Below are 23,202 nucleotides of genomic sequence, written 5' to 3'. Positions count from 1 at the left end.
AGCCAACTCAGTTAAACTCGTCGTTCACGCATTCTCACCACCAGACACGTGCTACGAAAATCTGACACGCCGCTTGCAACTGCCAGCCAATCTCTCCGGTCACCTGTTGCAAAGTGACGTCAGGGACCCACGTCATCGTCGGCCGCCTTCTCCGCGCCGTGATTGGCCGGCGTCGGTCGTGACGTCCTCGGGGGGCCCCTATAAGAATATGATAGCCGCGGAGGAATACGGGTAGCTGGCTGGAGCGAAGGAAAGGCGCGTGGAGATCTGTCTCACTGGTGAACGGAGACCCCGGACAACTCGCCGCGCAGTCTCGAGGTACGCACACAAGTTGTCTGTGTATTTCCACTACTGATTAGAATCGGAATATTGCCTGGCGTACAGGCGCTTTAGCAGAACTTTGTCACTAATGAAGAGCGTTATCAAACATTGCGTAATCAGCGACGACTCAACAAAAAAGGCCTATGCCGCATCTTCGTACCGAGAAGAGCATGCCCCTCCTTCCCCTCCCCATAGTCGCCTGAAATTTTACAGACCTCTGTAAATATTCCACTTTTGCTTCAGGCCGCTATGAGGCAAAGACGCAAACCATTATGCCTGTTTTTCGTAAAGGTACCTGCATTGGAATTATGTTGAATCGGGGTTTCATGGCCATGACTCAAAACCTAATGACGTAAGCAAGATGTTAAAAAAGTTGAAAAGCTACGAAAAAAGTTACGAAACCGTGTGCTGCGTTATCTCCCTAAAAATCAAGCTGAAGAGCTTTATCTAAACATATGGTGTCGACCCAACCCAGCGCCCGTCAGTCATAAACTCGATGCTTTCGCATAGACTGGAAATAGGGGCAAGGGCTATATGCGGTTATCACTTTAAGATATTTGCCCCAATACCGTTTTTTTTGGGTAATAATGTGTATTTCAGACGAGCAGTAGTCCAGCAGTTCTTGCTGTTCCAGCTGTTCGGATCCCATGCATTCGGGTACATATGACAACATTTTACCCACTCGTCATGCAGCGCTGTAGAACTGATGCTAGCTTTGTGCGAAGCTAGCGAAAGACGTCAGGCGGGGAGGGAAGGCGCAATTGCCCAATGGCTCCTGATTTATGAGCTCCCAGATCCGTGCGTCAATGATCCAGTAAAAAACAGATAAAGCAATTCATTACATCACTTAAAGTCACTCTTCAAGACTCAAGCAGCCGTTTAGCTTCCGAAGGTTAAACAAATTGTGTAAGTTTCGGAAGCTAAACGGTTCCTTAAAAGGATAAATGTTATTGCAATAGCATCCATCAAGTGTTCTATTTTTCCCAATGCCTAGCTCAGCTAGAGATGTGCTGTGTTGATTTCATTTAATTTCCGAAGTCTCGTGGCGTGCATTTTTTTCATCGAATCTGCAGCACTTAAAATCATATCTTTACCAGCCAATCACGCGGCAGTCGGCACATCTGACCAGCGATATCATTTCTGACACGTGAGCATCGAAGCAAGCCTCGCCGAACGGCATTTAAGGTACGATTCTGATTTTCTTCATGAATTAAAGGATTTTTCAACATTGGCTAACGGTTTACGCGGCATCCTGCGGCCGTCGTGACCATGTCGTCACATCACGGCCGTCGTGACCATGTCGTCACATCACGGCCGTCGTGACCATGTCGTCACATCACGGCCGTCGTGACCATGTCGTCACATCACAGCCGTCGTGACCATGTCGTCACATCACGGCCGTCGTGACCATGTCGTCACATCACAGCCGTCGTGACCATGTCGTCACATCACGGCCGTCGTGACCATGTCGTCACATCACGGCCGTCGTGACCATGTCGTCACATCACGGCCGTCGTGACCATGTCGTCACATCACGGCCGTCGTGACCATGTCGTCACATCACGGCCGTCGTGACCATGTCGTCACATCACGGCCGTCGTGACCATGTCGTCACATCACAGCCGTCGTGACCATGTCGTCACATCACGGCCGTCGTGACCATGTCGTCACATCACGGCCGTCGTGACCATGTCGTCACATCACGGCCGTCGTGACCATGTCGTCACATCACAGCCGTCGTGACCATGTCGTCACATCACGGCCGTCGTGACCATGTCGTCACATCACGGCCGTCGTGACCATGTCGTCACATCACGGCCGTCGTGACCATGTCGTCACATCACAGCCGTCGTGACCATGTCGTCACATCACGGCCGTCGTGACCATGTCGTCACATCACGGCCGTCGTGACCATGTCGTCACATCACGGCCGTCGTGACCATGTCGTCACATCACGGCCGTCGTGACCATGTCGTCACATCACAGCCGTCGTGACCATGTCGTCACATCACGGCCGTCGTGACCATGTCGTCACATCACGGCCGTCGTGACCATGTCGTCACATCACAGCCGTCGTGACCATGTCGTCACATCACGGGCTCTTAAACGATGTCATTACGTATTGAACGGTCGGGTTGGCAACAGACGGAATGCTATCTGTCGTGTCGATAAGGCCCGGGGTGTCATTGTAATGAACTACTGAGCCATGTTAGTTGCCTATTCCATACTCATTGACTTACTGTAGCTTGGGAATACATGACAGAATTCAGAGCACCTTCAGAAACATCGAACGCCATTTAAACGATACTCTTTCTTCACGTTATGGCCGGAGGCTACGGCCCACGTTGAAATTGATCAGTACGAACCTGAATGGAAAGATCATGCCAGCCCGGAACATGCTAATCCCAAGCGCCTTTTGAAAAGTTTAGTGTTAAGCAATACAGTCTATTCAACTGAAGCTGAGCGAAATCCTGAACTTGGATCTAGTGGCCTCATGAAGAATACAAGTTGCACGGTCAGTCTGCAAGGTCTTTATTTTTCGTCCATGCACGTTTTTCTTTTATTTTGCGTGCTGCTGCCGAATGAATGGCAGCTTTCACGACATGGCAGCAGCAAAATGGCAGCTATCACGAAGCAATTGGTGGCATTCATGGCCGTCGTGTAGACACCAGCACGTGGATCTCTCACTCGTGAGAAACTCGACTTTGGTAAGCTAGGCTTCAATAGCAATTGTCTGCCAATTTACGGGTACGTATTGCCCTGTTATCTTTTTATTGCACAGTGGGGAAAACTCTTACGATGAAGCCTCGCTCTGAGATCAAAAAGATGTTGTGAGGTATCAAACCCAGCCTTTGATCCCCAAAAGAGAATCTACAGCGTAATCTGGTCACGTGCCTTGGGTCATAATCTGCAAAGCCCGATTATTCCTGGCAAAATATGACAGAGAACCTTACGGAAGTCATGTTTCAGACCAAGCTAGGTGCACTTCCCCTCGTGCTGATGCCAAGTCAAGTGAAGTCGATGGGTTAACAGTCTATGCACTAAAAGCTGAATTTGATTCGGAAATTAGTCACATAGAGACCAAGATCCTCACTTTAAAGGGAATGCTCTACATCAGAAAATAATGAAACAAGGGTGAAGTACGATGAAATAAGCCCTCTCATAGCTATTTGTATACTTTTAAGTGGAAAAGACTGCTACAGATAGCACAATTTCTTTATATAATAACTATGTTCTTATTTCGTCATGAAACGTTTGTATGCCAGACCTGCCTTGCGGCTCTTTGATCTCCCGAGGGGCGGCCTGCGGCGGTACTGGACGTGTGCTGATCCAAATATTGTTGGTGGTTCATCTTTTGGCCATTTCTCGTAGTGTTCTTGCATATTTATATGTGAGCTTAAAGCTCCTAGTTGTATTCACGTGCTCGGTTATAGCGTTATTCTTCAGTCTGCTCCGATTACAATGCTTGTTTCCGTAATAACTATGAAGAAGCCATAATTATCATGTCATGCATCACAAAACGTGACTTGTATTGTTCATCTGACCCTCTTATCCTCCTTTTCGTTTTATCCTGAATCCTTGCGACGCCCCGCTTGTCCAGAGCAGCTTGCATGCTCCAGCCACGAGTTGGCCGGGAGGCTTCCTGGGGCGGACGCGGGCAGGGCGCCCAGCGCACACCCCGCAGAAAATATAGTTGTCGAGCCGTTCACATCTGGCGTTCGTGAGCATGATTCCCAGATAAAGCGGCCGTCAATTCGCTCTCAATAAACGTTGTGTAGGGCACGATGGCACAATCAAACAAGGACGTTTTGAGAAGCATATTTGCTAAATAGAGGCATTGCTTTGTTTAGAGCAGTCTTTCCCACTTAACAGCATACCAATAGTTATCGGTGAGTTTATTTCATCATGTGTGATGCTTGCGTCAATACCTTAGCAAATGTACACCGTTCGCATTAAGAAGAGTAGGGCTGTAAATTGCACCGAATTATCTTCAGGATGACTGTTTCAGGTCAAAACCCCGTACAAATGTGAAACACTCACTTTAAGCATCGATCATGACGCATTTGAGCAGCAAGCATACATAAGCGGCGTGCTGTGCTAAGTGTCTCAGCTGTAAGTTCATACTTCCTTACACAATGGCGGCACCTGCCAACATCACCCAGTCGAAGAGCAGATAGAAAAGCTGCTTGTTCTCTGTGCAATACCCACGGTCATACGTTACAGACTATAGCGTGCACCATGTAACCCACAGCCCGCGCAGGCTAAGTGATTGTCCCATCAATTACCGTTGGAATGTGCTGCCGAATCTCGAGTTTCCTTTTCAAAAATCGTCGATTGAAACAGCCGAGGAAAAGCAGGATGAGGGAGTTGCGGCTAAACTATGGAAATGTAAAAAGGTAGACCGGCCTGGTACGTTGCAAAAGTGGATATTTTTACAAGCACCGACCGCGTGCTCATGACTTTTAGCCAAAGAAAAGCTCAACTCTTTAAGCGTAGCAAGGCAAAACTTGCCAGACATTTGCATACAAGCTGTTCGACCGAGAATAATTTGTATGCGGCATTGAACATTCATGTTATTTGTTTTCTTCTATTCCTTAAATATAGACAGGGTAAAATGTTCAATGTGAGAAAAAAATAAACACACGTTCGAGACCGGATGAAATATTGGTGCCCCAGCATCGCCGTAATATGACATTAGTGAAATGTAACGAAAGTATGCAAAAGATGTAAATAAAGTGAAAATCTACATATTATGTTATATGTTGCGAGCTACCACCATCCGCAGGCGGGTGGTAGTGAATACCTACCAGCTAACATTATGCAAATTATGCGCAGCGAAGCTGCCAAGCGAATGATTGATAATTAGGAGTAGGCTGCCCCCCGACCTGCGATGAATGCTTTACAAACTTATTGCTACATTTTCTGAACCGATCTGAAATATAAGATGCTGTGAACTAAACATAACGTCTAAATCATAAACCAGTTAGGTTAACCCTAGGTTGAGCCATGCGGCATAGACAATCGTGCCCGTTTCAGTGCCAATAACATTCCACCAATATATTACGCACTCCGCAAAACTCAAGTCATAATTGCAAACACCGTAAGCCACTGTCAATACGTCACTCATCGACCGAAACTGCCGGGTTGGGTCAACTCATAGGAAACCAATTTTCGACCAACGTTAGTTGTGACCTCTCACGAGTAGTACATCAGTATACATCGGTCAGTTAAATATCGCTTGCCTTTATCATATATTTTTTTAAAAAATCTTGTAGCATATTTCTTTGTTGTGTTTTCACAACAAAATATATCTTTACTTTTCAGTATCCTTTGTCTGTTGCGCTTCATGTTATCTTCAGTCCTTTTTTCAACCATCTATTTAATATTGTTTTCGTTTAACACCCTCAACACATTGATTAAACCCGTTGACATAACCTGCTATGGTGGCCTGGCTGCTGATGCTTAGTTTTTGGCATCATGTAAGTTACGCCACTTTATCGCTCCTGCATCTGCTATCGCCTCAACCATCCCGCGCCGCACAAGATGCGTCATAGTGTTACAGTAATTGTATTGGTGAACTTGCCTTACTGAGCATTTTATGCCACATCACCCTGATTTGTTTGAAACTCTAGATTCATATCATGGATGTTGCACTCAAGCTTTGACACCGTCTAAAGTGTATTTTTTTTCAAATACCGTTTGGATGCGGCCTGTTGTGGCCTCTGTCCGTCTTAAGGTATGTCTTGACCAAACTTAGGTACAACGCTTAGCCGCCGTTTTCGAGCCTTGCATCACTAGTTTGAGAGCACCTAAAGTTGTGCTGAAAATCGTTTACGTGCCCATGGTAATGGTCAAAGTTGTAGCTGTTAGCAACAAGTACCATTATCTGAATGAGATAATCCACCTCACGTGTCTTTTCTTTGAGTGTATATCACACGAGATGGAGCAAGAAGTCGAACAAACAAGCACAAGATACTTTATCGCGTCCCAGTAAATAAAGCAAGGAACAAGCAGCATGCTCGGTAAATACTGGCTTTCTAATTGCTGCGGCTTCATAAGATTGCTGCAAACTATTTACAGCTCGCGCCGTTGCAAAAACATTGTCAGTCTCTTCCATGCCACGAAGCCTTATGCTCCCTGTTATATACTCGTTACACTGACGCGCACATTTAGGAAAACACGGATGGATGCGTCCCTTTCGTTGTTTCGTCTTGTCGCATTCGTTTCAGTGCGCTTGGCAACTCGCTTTTTTCGTTTCCCCGTGTTTCGTTGCCTTCTTTCACGGAAAGACGCTGGCATTCAGTTACAGAGTTCACCTTACATCGCAACTCGCTGAATTTAAAACGCGAGAATACATGCGTAACGTGCTCCGCGCATTGTTTTCTTTCTGGAGCATTTCTATGATGAAATGACTTCACATGAATTAGGAGGTAACTTGCAACACTGATATGACAGTCTAAAGCACTGAAAACTATTGTATACGTCACAGACCGCGTGCTTAGGCTTAGAAATTTCCTCTTCGATTTCGCTTCCCTTTAAGAGAAATGTATGGTCTCGCTGTTTGGTCACGCCATCCACATTTGCGCCGTCCAATATCTCGGTTTTAAAATAATAACATTGAAGAGACTTTTTGAGGCACGTCCACCTCTCGACCCGTTTGTGCGTGGACTGAGGACTCATTGTGATTTGAAAGTGTGATTTAATAAGCTAACGCATTTAGCGTATTTCAGAACATGGCATGTTTTCCTTTTGGTACCAAGAACAAAATGATGACGGATTGAGATCCTTAATAGTGCACAGATAAAAAGAATGTACGCGGTTATGTCATTGTCTGTTATGGTGATACAGCGAGTCTAACAGCGCAAAAAACCTTTTAATGATGTTTAACGCGAAGTATAATCTAAAATGCTGTTGGTGTTATACAGCATTTTAGATTACAGCACATGATAGCTTTGCAAAAATGCTTGTATCTCTATTGCCCAGTATGGCTGGTGTTGAAAATAGTGCGTCTAAGAACAATATTGTGCTGTTAGAAAAATGCCAGCTTTTTTCGGAAGGTCCATTGGCCACTGCATTTCATAATAGCTGCGCCCAGTTTAGACCTCAACTGCATCCAGCCCATTTTTCCCAATGTCTAAATTTATACGGGGTTGCTTTATCGCTGCTGTGATCTATAACGGTATAATTTTTGCTGGCTTTAAATGATCGGTTGTTAAGCGCTCCCTGATTAGCACCACCAATACCGACGGCGCGTCTCTGCCTCTCGGGAACTCCTAACATTACCAGGTTGTCAATTCCACGTTGCCAAACGAGCGAGGTTCGCTTGCCAGAGCTGGGCCGGATATTCCTCTTAACCCCATGCTCGGCCGCCACTGACTCACGAGAGGCCCCTCCAGCGGCGCGCGGAGAGCCCCGCCGATACAGCGCAAGGCTAACGAACGCACATTCACTGAACCAAATATTCCACACAAACCCTTCCCCCCATTGAAATTAAGCACCAGGAAGTCATAGGCGCGTTCCCCAGCCACTTCACACAAATACTAGCACTGCATTCGAGGCCGTGCAGCAGCTTATGCCGCGAACTTGGCAGCCGGGAAGTCGGGTGCGCTCGGCTTGCCGGCAAACTCTTTCAAAGCGCCGGCCGGTCTGGACCGAGGCGGCCGCCGTTCCCGGGTGGTCGCTCGCAGCCGTGGAGGCGCGACCCGGCCGGGCCGTGCTCGCGCTAGCGCGGCCCCTGGAGGCGGCGGCGAGGGCGCACTCAGACAAATTGAGGCGGAACGGCCGCGGCGCAACAGGGGAGAACACTTGGGTCGGCCCGTGCAGCGCCCTCTGAGGGGCAGCACAGATGCCTCGCGAGGTCAGGGCGCTCATGAGCTGGCCAGATGCAGATTGTTCGCCCTGGCTCATTCTGTTGCAGGTGTTTTCCGGTTTTGTATCATCGCGCAACGCGTTCTCAATGCGCAGATGGACATACAGTGCGACAATGCGGTATTGCCCGTGTTGCAAAAGGCTCCCTTGCTTCGAAACAGATGGGTCGAGGAAAGTTTTGGGCATTTTTCGAGAACCGTTGCAGTTACTTTACGGTGTTAATGTGCCACTTCGTCCAGGCAAGAATAAAAAGCGAGATCCCAGGTTTGCATTGAATACACAGTCTAGCCCAGCCCGAGCATGAAGTCGTTAGTTACAAAGCGCTTATCTCAGTCTAAGCACACAGATAGAGAATGCGTGGGGTTGCGCAGGGAAGCTTTTGCTGATAACTACCCGGGTGTGGAGAAACTGTGTTATATAGGCAGGCCTAGTATTTCAAGGAACATTTCTCTGAAAGCAAAAAACATTTGCGCATTGGTGCACTTGTGCATAATTGCGTTATCCCGGGAACTGCTTTCCATAGGCTCAAAAATACGCTTTCCTTATGGACATCGCAGATTCTAGTTGTTCTTTCACATGTCTCTAAAACTTTACCGTGGCTAAAAGTGGCAGCGTCTGCATGCGCTCATATGACTTCACATTTGCGCAGGTTCTTCGTTTCATTGCCGCTTTACACTGAGTGATATGCATGTTAAAGAAGCATCGACAAACACTGATTGCTAGCAACGGAAATATTTTACCTTGACATGAGGTTGTCAAATGATGCGGACAGATCGTAGAATATAGGAAAAAAGTCACAGATATCTTGTTATGATCACGTTCGATGACAAAACGTGTTAACAAAAGCTCACCTATCACGCTGCAGATCCAGGCCTTTGAAGCGAGGGTTGTTGTAGGTCTCGTTCAGCGTGGACCAGCGCTCTTATTTATGTTAAGGCGACAGAGAGCGGAGAGAAGGCTGACTGGCCAGTGGATACATGAGCGATGACCACAGCGGCTACGTGCTCAAGCAGGATTGGTTGGAGTGCAACGTCATGTGCATGGTGGTTGAATGGAGCAAAATATTAAGCCGTAAACCCTTGACGTTTTCAGTATTTTTTCAATGCAAGCAAGCAGCATGGGAATTCCATGCGTGCTCTCATCATGCATTGTTCTTTTGAGGCTGCCCTCAAATGTACAGCATGCCCTTGAAGTATTAACGTCTTTGTTTAACACCGAACCCCGTTTTTACATCATGTTTGAATCGATAAGCCGTGAGAGACACCGTTTTGGAACGCAGCAGCCTTTCAAGCATTACGTGTTGATAGCTCTTACAATTGAGCTCCATTTCAAGCAGAGACGATTTTTGAGAGACATCTTTGAGAAGTTTGTCGGCCACTCGGGACAAAGGAGCCATATAACGTCGGCCACGCAGGGAAAATGAGCCGTTTTTTGACAGTACCCGATGTTTGACTGGATTCAGTTAGAGCGTGGTTTTGCGTCACAGCTGTTTACCTTTCATAATGTTTGACACATTTGAGCGAACATGAAATGACCAAGAAAAAAATGAAGGTAGAAAGTATGGGCACTTGCCTCCCAAAGAAACTACCATAAATTATTCGTCAAAACATCATAATCCTACTAATTGAGGTTATGATCCGCTGCCTATAGTAACACAAAGACGAATAACAGGTCTGCGTGTACAGAATCGACATCACGCAATTAAATGCGGGTGCTTCAATTGGCCTTTGTTTTTAGTTCAGCCGCCGCCGTTCGAGCAAGCGACGCTGATTACTGTCTTTCTCCTCAGGCGGCTGACAACATCGCTATCAGCGACGGCAGCGTTTCAGAGACGCGCGTTTAGGGCTCGTAAATCAGGCATTGCAAAATATATAACAAAAACGTTATACCGTCATGTAGCTGAATCAGCGAAATTTAACGCTTCCTACGAGTTTTTTTACTTTCACCATACGTGCGAATGCCCTCAGACGACCCCCTCTCTTCGGCATCTCGAAAATTAAGCGGCCTGGAGCCACGAGAAATACGACGTTGGAAACTATTTCAAACTGTACCAGATGGATGTGACTGATCAATGGTGAATGTGAACTTTTACAGCTCATGTCAGCTAAAAGTTGCCAACGTAGCACTTTATACACCCACGTCTATGATCTCGGAACACTGTGGATGTTATGACAATGCGGAACAGTGCAGATGAATAGCTTAAGGAAAGTTCTATCAGATAGGCACTAATGGACAGTTGCACATGTGACCTGTGGTACGTCACGTCAGGTCAAAAAGGAGACAAGTATGATATTTTGATATGATATGATAGGATATATGCTAAAACTGCAAGATGCGAGCAATTAAGGCTTGACTTGTGTGACATTCAAAGGGTTCAATCCGGTTGCAGATACGACAGTTACACTCCGCTCCACCTTGAATAACCTGATCTTCAAAGCAGCCATGATTATATTAACTCTCACATGATTCACTGTTTGTCATAACGCGGGCTGATGGGGGTTGATGCGACCACTCTGCTGTTCTCAAACTAAGTAAGATAGAGACTAGCGGAAAATACCCGTGGATAAATTCGAGCAAGGTCTCGTAACTAGTGTGATGATATGCATGCTACTAGCTTAAGAATTGACCCAATTATGCCAGGTCAAAGGTCACATTTGCCCTAAAATAACGTTTCTCATTTTAACATCATAAATACAAGACCATGCCTTTTAGCGGCACAAAACTATACAGGTATGTTTCTCGTTCAATTATTAGTACTTTGGTGTATATTGGTCTGTGTTTTGAGCATCCGTTTATGATGTATTATAAAGCAATGTCCCCCCATCGCGCGCGTTCCACGACTTCGTCGGTTGTCGCCCGCCGTGGCGAGCAGTATCCTAAAAACCGCCTCTGCCACGAAACTGGAAAAAACCAGGCACACGCTTTTAGTGGTCATCACGCACAATAAATTACCCACTAAACAGATGTAGACAACTGGACATTTGAGCGCGATTGTAGGGCATGCCGGAAAGGTATCTTAAAAAGGCCTTAAGGGGGGGGGGGGAGTTGCATCGCTCTCCTATTAACTGGCTAAGATTAATGCACTTCAGAGGATATCGATGAGGACAGGAGAAAAGAAAGTATTTTTGATGTGCATTTATGCGAGAATGAAAGCTATTTGTCACTTTTGACACGAGTGCCACCGATATGCGCTTAAGAAACAGGTCATGGACTCTGCCCCGTCGGAATCAGGAACGTATTTTTACAACATATGCAACGGGGATGTCTTCAGCACTATGTCTTCAAAACCATTGACGCGTTTTACCAAAAATGCCTAAAATATACGTTTTAACACCCCTTTATAGGGCAGAGCTTAAGACATGGCACTTGTAGTTTTGCGTCTCATTGCCGTATACTTGAGTTCAACATTAACATTTTGGGTACAAAATAACCGTTGTAGTCGACGTGCCCAAAGCTCTCCCCGCAAAGAAACCCCTAACATTTGGAAACGTGGTGTTGTCTAGTAAGAAATTTCGTCTTCAATTCGTTTGGCATTTTTGACCAACTCTTCGGAAAACAAGCATGGGCGATTGGGACCGTTAAGTATATGTCAAAATTGGACACTCTCTGCATTTTTCTGCATCCTTAACAAACACAAAAACTGCTCATGGACGTTGAAAAATATTCCATTCAGGTATCTATATCCACTTTCAAAACTGGCACGCCGTTTAGATCCATTAAACACACCTTATCGTACGCTACGTTTTCCCAAATTTTCGACTCCTGATTACTCAATCGATGTTTTTGAGCACAATATCTATGAAAAGACAGTTAACACCTCTGTGGTCATTTTGGCCCCCCAGATGACACAATCGGCGTCATAGATTTGGAGATATTATGGATGAAATCGGCACTGCATAAAATCAGAGCGATATCCACCTGATGTTTACCTGCTGCTCACAGCTGATGCCCACCATTAATTAAACATGTATATGCTACAAAATCCTCGTCATGAAAATTGGATCAAAAACGTTCTTACCAAAACAGACCTATAGCATTCACCTTGCAATATTTGTATGCAGACCGGTAAGCCCGCACCTTCCTCCTCCCCTCCCCCTCCCCCCCTCCCCCTCCTCCCCCTAGTCCCGCATCTCTCTTGTTTTTACCAAAGATGGCTCTTGACAGGGAATAGCAATCGGCTTAAAACCTTCTCACCTGCTGTAATTCTGAAAATCCCGGCTGTTTCCCTGCGCAAGGGAGACGTTTCTTTTTCAAATGAGTGACGAAGTTTGAAAGCTCTACACACCTCAGAAGCGTGGCAGACTGTACCGCTGTACCGAACTGCTAAGCGGCACAGCATGCATTCCCTGTCGGTGAACGATGGCCAGCAAGGCTTCTCTCCCAGCCAACGTTGATCCGGGATCTGATGGCTGCCAAACTTGGCCTTATCTGCATATGACTTTGAAATTTATAATCAACAGCCAAGAGACGCTGTGGGACGGAGAACCAATGGTGTAGGTGATGTAAAATGTGAGCACGTTAGATGAGCATAGGCTTGTCCAGAACCATTTCCATTTACGAAAGAAAGAAATGAGGCGCTTGAGAATTTTACTAAAAGAAAAAGCGAAAGAAACAGACACCACCTGCCCCTCTAGTCATAAATCTCCGCGTTATGCTGCATGCTATCCAAATCAGATACAATTTAAGTCATTTTGTCAACTACACATTAATTGTGCGTGTGTTTGTGTGTGTCCTTATGTGTGGGGATGCGTATGAGACAGATATACCCCTGTTATACAAATTTCGATGCACAACGTGGTTTCCGGACGGTGACACGTTTTACCTGTACCCGAATCACCGATCAGAAATGTATTGCAGATACATCACGCATAAACACAGAGAACCAAGTGAGACAGCTAAAATCAAAAGAACTGAGTTTCTAAGGAAACGCTTTCCATGCGTGACTCGGCTTCGCGTCATCGCAATCCAGTGGACACATCCATCCCCAGCGACCATTGAGATATCTTCGCAGAGCAAATGCCTGCGCAGGCGAACCGACACCCAGTCGTTGGCAGGGGCCGATACAGCGACAGGACGCGTTATCAGTTAGTATCAATATCATTAGCTCCGCACGCACGGCGCCTCATTGAACGTCGACTCGCGTGACCGCGTGGCCACGCTGGCCCGGCACAGATGGTGCGGGGTTCTCAATATTCCGAGGCCGCGTGCACACACCAACGGCCGCCGACGATCTATTGTGTCTCGGCGCGACCATTGGCAGGGACGTCAGGGGTCGGAGGTCACATGCTGACCGCGAGTGGGCGCCTCTCCGGGGCATTCACAACTCAGACAGAGGCGCGAATAGCAGCCACCGACGTTGGCCGAAAAGCGAGAGGGAGGGGGCAGCTTTGGAGAAAATTATCGTCCGTGGAGATGCAGACTGGAGGTGGAAACATCCTGTACTGAGAAAATCAGCACCGAGTGCCTGGCACTGCACGGAGAGCGACAAGCGAGGATCAGGCTTGCCCTCTGTTGCCAGCTGCGCGACTTCTCCAGAAGCAGCCGCTGCTGGCGGGGATGACAAAGGAAGCAGCCGCCGAACTGCCGTGCTTCCTGAGACTGAGGACTGACGTTTGGACGGGACCCTAGCTGAACCCCGCCACAATGCACACGCGTCAGGTTGTGCTGGCCTCGGGCGCCGCATGCAAGCTCACCGACTGTGGAGGCCCAGACTACATGGCGCCCGTGATATATCTGAGACTCAGTGAGATAAATGGGTGTGTCCAATTGCTCGAGCTGTTGGCACGACTGCCAGCTGCGGCTTAGAATTCCCTCGGAGCCCAGAGCTGCCAGTCGTTCCCAGCCCCATCATGCCACCGATGGCAGCAAGTCCGCTGATGCATTCATTAGTATGCATTATGTAACGTACAGCGGACAAGTATTTACATGGAGTAACGCCGCAGACAGATGTAATGGGATAAGATATACACGGAACAATGTCAGCCCTGGTTATTTATTATTAGTGTATTATATTCCATCATTATATGCGTGTACATGCTCGGCGTTGGTGCAAAGATTGTTTTGGACATTTCCCATGGAAATAAACCTGCTGACCACATCTGCGATTCGCAACAACGGTCTCCCTGCCGCACCATAGGCAATCTGGCTCCTCTCGGGCTCTTCAGGAAGTTGTTGAGCAAGCAAAACTGCCAGCGATAAGGCGGCGCCCGCCCAGCATCTCGAATCCCTTTAGACTGCAGTCTTTTCGAGCGGTCTGCAGCGCAACCCAATCGCCAGTGACGTCTGACACGTTCCTGACCGTGCTAAGCTGCAGCGGCCTCATAATTCCGAACCACTCACTCCGGTGGGCGGCAGTAGGAGGACGACGACAGGTTTCATCGCCGGAGGCTTGGCTGTGACGGCCGCAATCGCGCCTCTGGCAGCACACTACGGGTGCTCCTCGGCAGCAAACTGTGGCCCCGCCGGTCCGTCAGAGCGCTGGAGAACTGCTCAGGACGCTGTTGTGCACCACCGGTATCTGTATCAGCATTGGGTGCCTGGTATCTAGTGTTGATGCAGACATGTAGAGTGCGCATGGATGTTACCAGACGAAACAATGGGCAGCATTTGCTCTTACGCTCTCAGTGGGGCCCTTGTGTACTTATGCCCTTCGCATAAAAAACCCAAGGTCCATTGTGTGAAGAGCCGCCCTAAAAGGCAGGTCCTGAGCGTACCATGTGCGACTGCAGCGCTGGCATCAAAATGGCATGCATCAAAGCGAATGCTAGCTGACGGAATCTCATTAATCACGCCAATTCCATATCACACGGCGACTAAGACCTTGTGTGGAACCCTCCGGCCGGGTGCAAATCATATGTAACTTTCATCTCTTTGCAAGCGGAAGATATTCAAGGAAATGATCAATTCCCTTTAAGGAATTAAAGCGACTAAAGATGATGGCTTCGTTGCCAGTTTAAATCCCACCTCCATGCCTATAATCCATTTCCAGCAAGCCGGAAGTGCTGCCCGGCTCGACTCCTCATTGAACCCAGCTTATACGTAATGGCTACAAATTTATACTTTTCAACCTGGCTGCATGTTTGCGTTTCATAACCCACCACTAGCACCATGCCGAAATATATTCATAAGCTAATCTGGAAATTAATTTTTAGGGCTCAGATTAAGCCAATACACAACTTCAAATCCAAACCCATTCATCCTATCTCCTTCAGAAAATGGAAATGAAACGCGATTTAGTCCAGCACAACAAAATTTGTGCTCATGATAATCAACGCCGGATGATCTTGCTTAGCCTTATTTCTGACTGAATAACAAATCCAACGCTCGGCTTGTGACCCGCAGGCGGGCGCCAACCGTTTTCCCACGGCTTGTGACCATCAATCGACAGCTCTTTTCCCCGCCAAGTTTTAGCGATAAGCGGGTCAGACCACTCCCGGCCACGCGCCTGGCGTCGCCTCTGCAGCGCCCCGGCGATCTCTGCGCTGACTCCATGACCTTTGTCGGCAGGCGCCATGACCCCGGCTCGGCTGATCGTGCTGCTGGCCGTCTGCCTGTCGGCAGTGCTCTCTACGGCCGCCGCCAAGGCCCTAGAGAAGGGGATAACGTTCCCGCAGTTCGAGGGGACCGGCGACCGCCAGCTAGACGTGAGTACTGGAGAGAGGGTGTGGGGTTGAGTGTAGGGGGTGGGGCAACAGCTGTAAACATGAGTAACAAGGTGTGCTGTCATGGCCTTGAGATTCATCCCCAAAACGTGCTACGGGTTTGGATTTGGCACGGATGAGCGTGTCCAGTCCAAGTTGAAAGACCGGCATCCGCAGAAGGTCGGTCAGATCAGAGAAATGAGGCAATCTCAAGTAAAATATCACCCAGCCCCTGCGGCATCGGGAGTTTCAAATTTCGTCGCATCAGCTGTGAGCTCTAGGTCCGGGCGTCAGGAGTCTCATTAAGCGAACTGATACCAGCAGCTCAAACGATCCGGACTCGGGTAAACTGTGAACGGAATGGGCCATGTGGGTATCGCAACCAAGCTAGATGAGCTTGAAATGAGGATTTAGGTGACCGATAATGTTTCCTATGTCATGTGAAGACAATATAGCATGCTTAGTGAACATCGTAGCAAGCTGAGGAAATTTCGTAGTGATATTTGCTGCCCGTTTATGAAAAGAGATGGTAAGGAATACAGTGGTGAAATCGGATGTACGGTAGGCTAGGCCACAGCCGGTTGGTGACTGACGCGCTACGTATGCCCTCATCGTGCATACCTGTCACCTTGGCCCTTTGCCTGCGTTAAGTTAAGGTCTCCTTTTCACAACGAACCTGTAAAATTTTTCCCGTAACAACGTAATGTCAAATAAGTGGAGCGCCCAGGTGCTCAAATACACAAGCCCTAATGGCGCGTGGTCTATGTATTTCAGGTCATCGGTGCGTTCCTGAACGAGCAGCGCGTGAATTCAGAGAGCGTTCTTTAACAAAGCCCTCACCCAGGAGTGAGATGCATGCATATCCTCTCAGTGCGCATTAGTGTAATTTTAGCATACATCATTATCCGCTATGCTGCCTGCTTTGGCAGCGGTCACTTATTTATGTCGTGATAAAGTGCTGCTGCTGGTAAACACAGTGGCGAAACACTGATGCCAGTAGCTAATGCAGTCTCTCCTAAAACGCCCAGGTTAGGTTAGGTTAGGTTAGGTTAGGTAAGGTTAGGTAAGGTTAGGTACATACCCCAGTCTGGGCATCCCGGCTCTTCTGCACGAGAGATCGTGGCTCTCCTTGCCCGCTGACTCCAGATCAGCGGGGGCATAACGGGGTGAACTTCTAGCATTGTGAACTGGTGGGATCAGATGGAGAGACTCAGGGTAATGTTGGTTGGATTGTTAACGTGCATCGCCGTGCTCGCAGTTTTGGCATTTTTTCAGTTTCATACGCTTTACGGGCACATCCAAGATACTCTATTTTCCCGGACCAGCGAACGTAGTCATCACCGGTATTCACAAACATGATGTGCGCACCTTCATCACGCATATCATGTTTATGCATCTGGGTGTGACAACATCCAAGTCCTGCCGTTTATTACGACCCTGACTCCAGCGCTGAGCGGCGTGGGCGCAGGGATGTTTTGCACGAGCCGTCCAGGTAATGAGACAGGTTCTCCGTTAATCAGAGCGTTCCATGCCTGGGTGTGAGATCGCACGACACCGACACCGATTTGATCGCACGACACCGGCCAGCAGCAATACCTGGACTGTGTTTACCTTGAATGGCAGGGGACGCCACGAGCCTTACTCTTTTTCTAGAAGCACGAGATTCTACGCACACGTGACTTTCGTCCACCTGAACCAAGACCTACTGCAAGGCCTCTTTAAATAGGAAAAATATCTAAGCAATTATTGTATTACATAATATATTGCTCAGTGGTATAAATAAAAGAAGGCCAGGGCGTCTTAAGGTAAAGCCCTATGTTCATGGGCCGCACATAGCCGTGCATACACTTCTGTTCAACCGTCGACGACCGATGCTGACCACGTCGTCAGTAGATTACCGACAGTGAGAGGAGCAACTACACACTGTATGGATTTCCCGTCTCTGACCGGGCATCAAGGCGGCCGTTCCTGCCATTGACAGACCCGTACAGCGCCGTAGGGCCTGGTCTTTAGTCGATAGCCAAGGACAATGAAACGACAATAGCATTCTCGGCACACGCTGTGCATGATCCGTTTAGCCAACAACATAACCCCGTTGACAAATCCGATGAACAGTTTTGGGGTTTGTAACTAAAACCCATATCCAAACCTCAGTTACCGTTTTTAGCTGGAGAAAGTGCAAAATAAACGGTCATTTTAGCAATATATGAACAACATCGCTGTTAACAAAGCATTCATTATACTGAAGTGTTCATGAAACACGAACAAAACGTAGTTTCGCGAAGAGCACGTACAGCAAAGGCTGCTTTAACTTTCCAATGCGCAATCGACAGTTAAACATTCATTGGGTAATATTGCATTTCTAGTTGCAAAGGTGAGCCCCGGGTATTTTTGAGTTCAGTATTATTATTTCCAATATGGTATAGTCTCATTAGATATAGACATTTATCAGCAGGCCTTAGACGCATCACTGAGAAGCGCACAGCATGCCTTTGCAGCATACTTGCAAAATGTTTTCCTGCGTACCTAATGGGAACTGAAATGATTTTCATGCCACTGGAGGGAGATGAATTTCAGCGAAAAACGATAAAAGCTAAGTTGCATACGCTATCCAATATGTGTTTGGGGGCTGTATCACGAATTTACATCCATTGCATACAACGCTGTGCCGTTACCCGTAAGTCTTTCACTTAATTTCGTAGTCTTATAAGATTCAGTAAGCTATGTAGGTATAAATTATATTCCATGTGGTGGATCAGACCTTCCACTGTCAAGTGCACAACGTAACGAATGTTTGCTTGCAACATTGCAACACACTTTGCAATATGGATGGTACTCCTTTTTAGCTTTTAACATTGCAGGCAATGAATGAATTATTCTTAACTTTCACGGGGCACACCTGAATTGATATAGTTCAAATTTTCAGTACCGAGTAAGTCATTCTTTGCGACATGGGTCGACATAAAAAAGGTCGCACCATGACACGGAGGAATAACATCAAGAGGTGTAGTTGATGCCAACAAAGGGCATTCAGCGGGCTGATGGATTCAATATCTGTGCATATTCACGACGGCACAACCTTCTATTAGATGCATGCCCTTTTGTAGGTCAATCAAGGTGAGTGACGGCAAGGCAGTGGACCTTGGGTGACCTAAGATTACCTTTATCGAGTTTGAGGAATTGCGTTTGTTGTTCCATGCATTCGCGAGGAAGATTTAAGGCTAGCTTAAAATCGTTTACTTGCGTAAGTGATGCCTGGCGTGCGATGTGCGATGCCCGCTCAACTGAAGCCACTTACATGTAGATTTGATGCGCGATGTGCGATGCCTGTTTACTTCATCTCGCTTGCATGTGTGAATGAAGCGTGATGCGTGATGCCTATATGCTTGAATTCGTATGCATGTACACGTATGTTTGCGCATTCTAAGCATTAGATAGGCGTTGTATCGTGGTAATGGCTGGAAGTCGCTCTTTGCTTAATCCATCAAAGGCTGGTATCCTGTAAAAGCCGTGGCTTGCTGTTCCAAAAAAAGAAACGAAAAATTGAGTAGAATCATCCGCAGACAACTTTGAATTTACTTATGGTATTGTTTCGATAAAGGCATATGGCCAAAATATCAATCCAGCTTTATCTCCACTTTCCTGGTTTTTTCTCCGAGGAAGAAGGTTGTTCCTGCTTTTTTATCTATGTTTGATAAATCTGCCTCCCAAGGTTTTTGGCGATGTCCTCTTCCATTTCAAGGTCCGATTGCAAGGTGGATGTTTCGTGCTATATCAGTGTTTTGAGTGCCAAGCTCCGAGTATCTCAGATGACGGAAACAATTACCAAATGGATACAGCCATGATGTTTTGTGTGTTACACACTGTGAAGTGAGGCACATTGGTACAACGAAACCCCGACGAAGGCACGACAAACAGTATACATATTCAGTCAGGCGCGCATGCGCAACCACCTCAGAATGCGGCGCCCGGTCCAGCTGCACTCAGCGGTGCAGGGTTCGCCTACAGTGCCTCCGCACCATTCGCACTGCCCCGTCTTTAAAGTCTGAACATCGCAAGTATCTGGCAGCTATCCCATGATTCAGTTTTTCCTTAGGCTGCTGGAAAAACTTCGCCGGTGCACCAAAGCGCACCGCCTTCTCACCAACGTAAAAACACATCATGTGAGGATAGGGGTTCACCATCCTTTTCTGGAACACAACCAGAAAAAAACCATCAGCTTAAGGCCTTCCGCCTCAAGGAGAGCAGTGCCCTCACTAGCTTTCACAAGTTGGAGGAACCCGACGTGAGTGAGTGTATTGCATGAGCGCGTCCCTCACGCGGCGACCTGTCGCACGTTTTGGCGCGCACTCTGCGAAATTCAACAGTGGCACTTGATTTTCAACTGTCACTTTTCAAGGAAAAATTAAACTAACGATCACAGAACCTCACAACAAATGCCGTTCTCATCTGTAAATGCCGATTTTCTCCCAGCACACCTTCTTTGAATCTTCCTCACAGCCTGCAGCGTAATACCAGCACAATTTTGCTAGAAAACAAACGTAGCACGGTCGCCACATTTGCTGCTTGGCGCCCACAGGAGAGGCAGTATGAAATACCACTTTCTGTGTTTATTTCTCTTATGCTCACTGTTGTACGTGGAGTATTCGAGGGAAAACAATGCTAGCCGAACTTCCAGGCAACGAAATGAGTTATTTAGTAGTTCAAACGAAAGAAGATGAAAAGATTCACGCATCTACGAATAGATGACAGCTCCAACACGTCTGATATAATTCATTTAAGCGAATTTCTCCAATGCGTCGGGTCAACGCGTTAGTCCCTAACGGCGGCAAGATACGTTCTGGGAGAAAATTAGCTCGTCGGCCCATCTTCTCCCTGGCAAATCTTCAAATAATGATGGGTGAAGTATATATATATATATATATATATATATATATATATATATATATATATATATATATATATATATATGTATATATATATATACTACGTGTGTGTGTGTGTGTGTGTGTGTGTGTGTGTGTGTGTGTGTGTGGTGTGTGTGTGTGTGTGTGTGTGTGTGTGTGTGTGTGTGTGTGTGTGTGGTGTGTGTGTGTGTGTGTGTGTGAGTGTGTGGTAAGATGAGTTTTCTGACTTACATGGTCTAGTACGTAGAAGAAGTTTACCAGACTGTCCTCGTGGCACCTTAAAAGGCCGTGGATCGCGCCTGGAAGACGTCGCTTCTGACGCACGCGCTCCAAACTCGTATGAGAGTCGAAGACGCACAGATCTGAAGTTGTATGACAAATCGGTCTTAATGCTGCCTACGTCTTTGAATGACAAATTTAAGACCTAGCCACGATTTTAGTCGTAATCGAGGGAATAAAACATGCGCACCAGCTTTGATGTCCCTCTTTCGTAGGCAGTCGCTCCCATGACCACATTGTGTGAGCTCTACGCGTCATTGTAGTGGAACGATTAGCCAAACACCGATATGTAACCCAGACTGCCCAATGTCGGAAGATATATCGAGGGGATGTGAAGCAGGCCATGCACATCCCAAATTAATCACAGATTCCGCTGACGAGTTGACAGGCTTTACCCTCGAGCCTCCAGGTAGCAAAGTTTTGCCACGGGCTCGAGCGTTGAATAAAAGTTGCGCTAACGAGGCACTGAAGACGTTATGGGATACGCGGTATGGGGAAAAGTTTGGGAAAAGAAAAGCATAATGCTGTTGTGAATTGGGTGCGCTTCGATCGCTCGTAAACAATCCAAAGCGGAAAATAACACAAAAATGAATTCCTTGTCCCTAAAGTCAAATTGAATATTGATATAAAAGCACTGAATATCACACAAAAGCTTTGGGTGCATGTTTTTTTTTTGTTATACACAAAAATGAGACCTGTTTTTGTCTCGTTTCGCAGAAAACGATTTCTGGTCCACTGGCCAATGGAAATAAAGTAAACTGCACTCTTTATTTTTCTTTGCCATTTAATAATGATTATGTAAGAGCCAACCACCAAATTAGCAACACCTTTTGTCCGGTTACGCTAAACAAACAAAAAAACGCCATTCGCCCATCCGTGCGATTCAGCGTTCAAATTGGTTTGGTCCCGACGAAATATGTAGGGATCTCCAAACTCCATTGAAACTCTTGATGTCTTGTTCTGCCGGGTAATGCGTTGGGCCCACGTGGTCGCTGGCCACTTCGGGTCAGCCATGCCTCGAATGCTGGTGCGGCCGCGCCCGCCAACAGAATAATCCACTCCGATGTTGTTGCGTCTGTGGGCGGCACCATGGCGGCGGACAGCGACAGTCGGCGGCGTTAGAGTGGTCCTCTCGGCAGGGCGCCGGGCCGGACCCGCTGCTCTTGTTGGTGCCCGCCGGTGACACCGGGCCGGGCTGGGTCGATGACAATCAGGTGGTGGCGAGGAGGGGCGGGGGCGACGTATACCGGCGGTAGCAGGGCGGGGCGTTACAAGGGCAAGTTCCGTGGAGGGAAAGGTGGAACATGCGGGACTGCGAAGGCGGGTGATCCTGGAAGTACAACTTACTGTAACCCAGGCAGATATGTTCCTGGTTGTCCTCAGTCCGATTTTGATCAAGGTATTCCAAACAAAGTTTGTCACAGGTAGTTGGTTACATAGCCTACACAAATCTGGTTAAGTTCTCTGTCATTTCTTTTGCAGCAGCTCTCAGGATGCTGTCTGGCAATTATTAGCAGTACAAAAAGGCAGTCTCAGCCGACTTGCCTTTGAATTGGTGAAAGTGCACCCAACTGTGCTTTTAAGAGGAAATCGTGCTTTACGATTTTGCGTTCAGATACGCAAAATGATGGAACATTTAGTGGAAGTAAACATATTAGAGAGTGAAATTATTTGACAGAGGAGTATGTACAGTGCAGACCAAGCAATGAAAAAAGACACGTGAAAACCATAAAGTGATTGCTTGAAGCGACACGATCTCGGAACATAGCTCCGCGGTTGAAAATCCCTGCTGACCTGCCTCCATGCCGCCAGGTGATGGAGGACGACGGACGGCCGAGACGGCGCTGCTGAACTACCTGTACGCTCGCCAGATGCTGCGTAGGCTGCGCAAGAATCTGGACGTCTCAGAGCTGCAACAAAAGCGCTCCTACTGGAAGCAGTGCTCCTTCAACGCTGTCTCCTGTTTCGGCTAGTTGGCCAGGCCGCCAACAGCGGCGCTCGCGCCGCCCCAGCCGGAGAGCCGCTTCCGGCGACAAAGGCGCCCTCTGTCTGTTGACCTGTTCCGTGGGATTCGATGCGTGACGACCGTTCGCCATTGCCCAACCTATTTCCGACATGGCGGCTGCTTTCGTGCTGAGGGTGAGCTAGGCGGCTGTGACGCTGGGAAGCTGCCTGGCCTAGGGATT

At 47.4% G+C, this 23,202-nt stretch overlaps 1 protein-coding gene across 2 annotated transcripts; it reads left to right on the top strand.

The window, feature by feature from the left end:
* The first annotated feature begins 235 nt into the window (after positions 1–235).
* On the top strand, positions 236–22,989 carry LOC119110738 (prohormone-1-like). 2 transcript variants are annotated; one of them, XM_037234661.1, is made up of 4 exons: positions 242–318; positions 15,697–15,837; positions 18,757–18,762; positions 22,829–22,989. In XM_037234661.1, exons 2-4 carry the CDS (start codon positions 15,702–15,704, stop codon positions 22,987–22,989), a joined length of 303 nt encoding a protein of 100 aa, XP_037090556.1. In that variant the 5' UTR covers positions 242–318; positions 15,697–15,701. The 2 variants fall into 2 exon arrangements, 1 of the variants encoding a protein (XP_037090556.1); XR_005095549.1 differs by lacking the exon at positions 18,757–18,762 and having other exon boundaries at positions 236–318; positions 15,697–15,833; positions 22,829–22,845.
* The last annotated feature ends 213 nt before the right edge of the window (positions 22,990–23,202 follow it).

The sequence above is a fragment of the Pollicipes pollicipes genome, unplaced genomic scaffold (assembly GCF_011947565.3).
Source record: "Pollicipes pollicipes isolate AB1234 unplaced genomic scaffold, Ppol_2.1 Scaffold_7231;HRSCAF=8579_pilon_pilon_pilon, whole genome shotgun sequence".
NCBI lineage: Eukaryota > Metazoa > Arthropoda > Thecostraca > Pollicipedomorpha > Pollicipedidae > Pollicipes > Pollicipes pollicipes.
The sequence above is the reverse complement of the archived record's forward strand: the minus strand, read 5'-3'. Positions and strand labels throughout refer to the sequence as shown.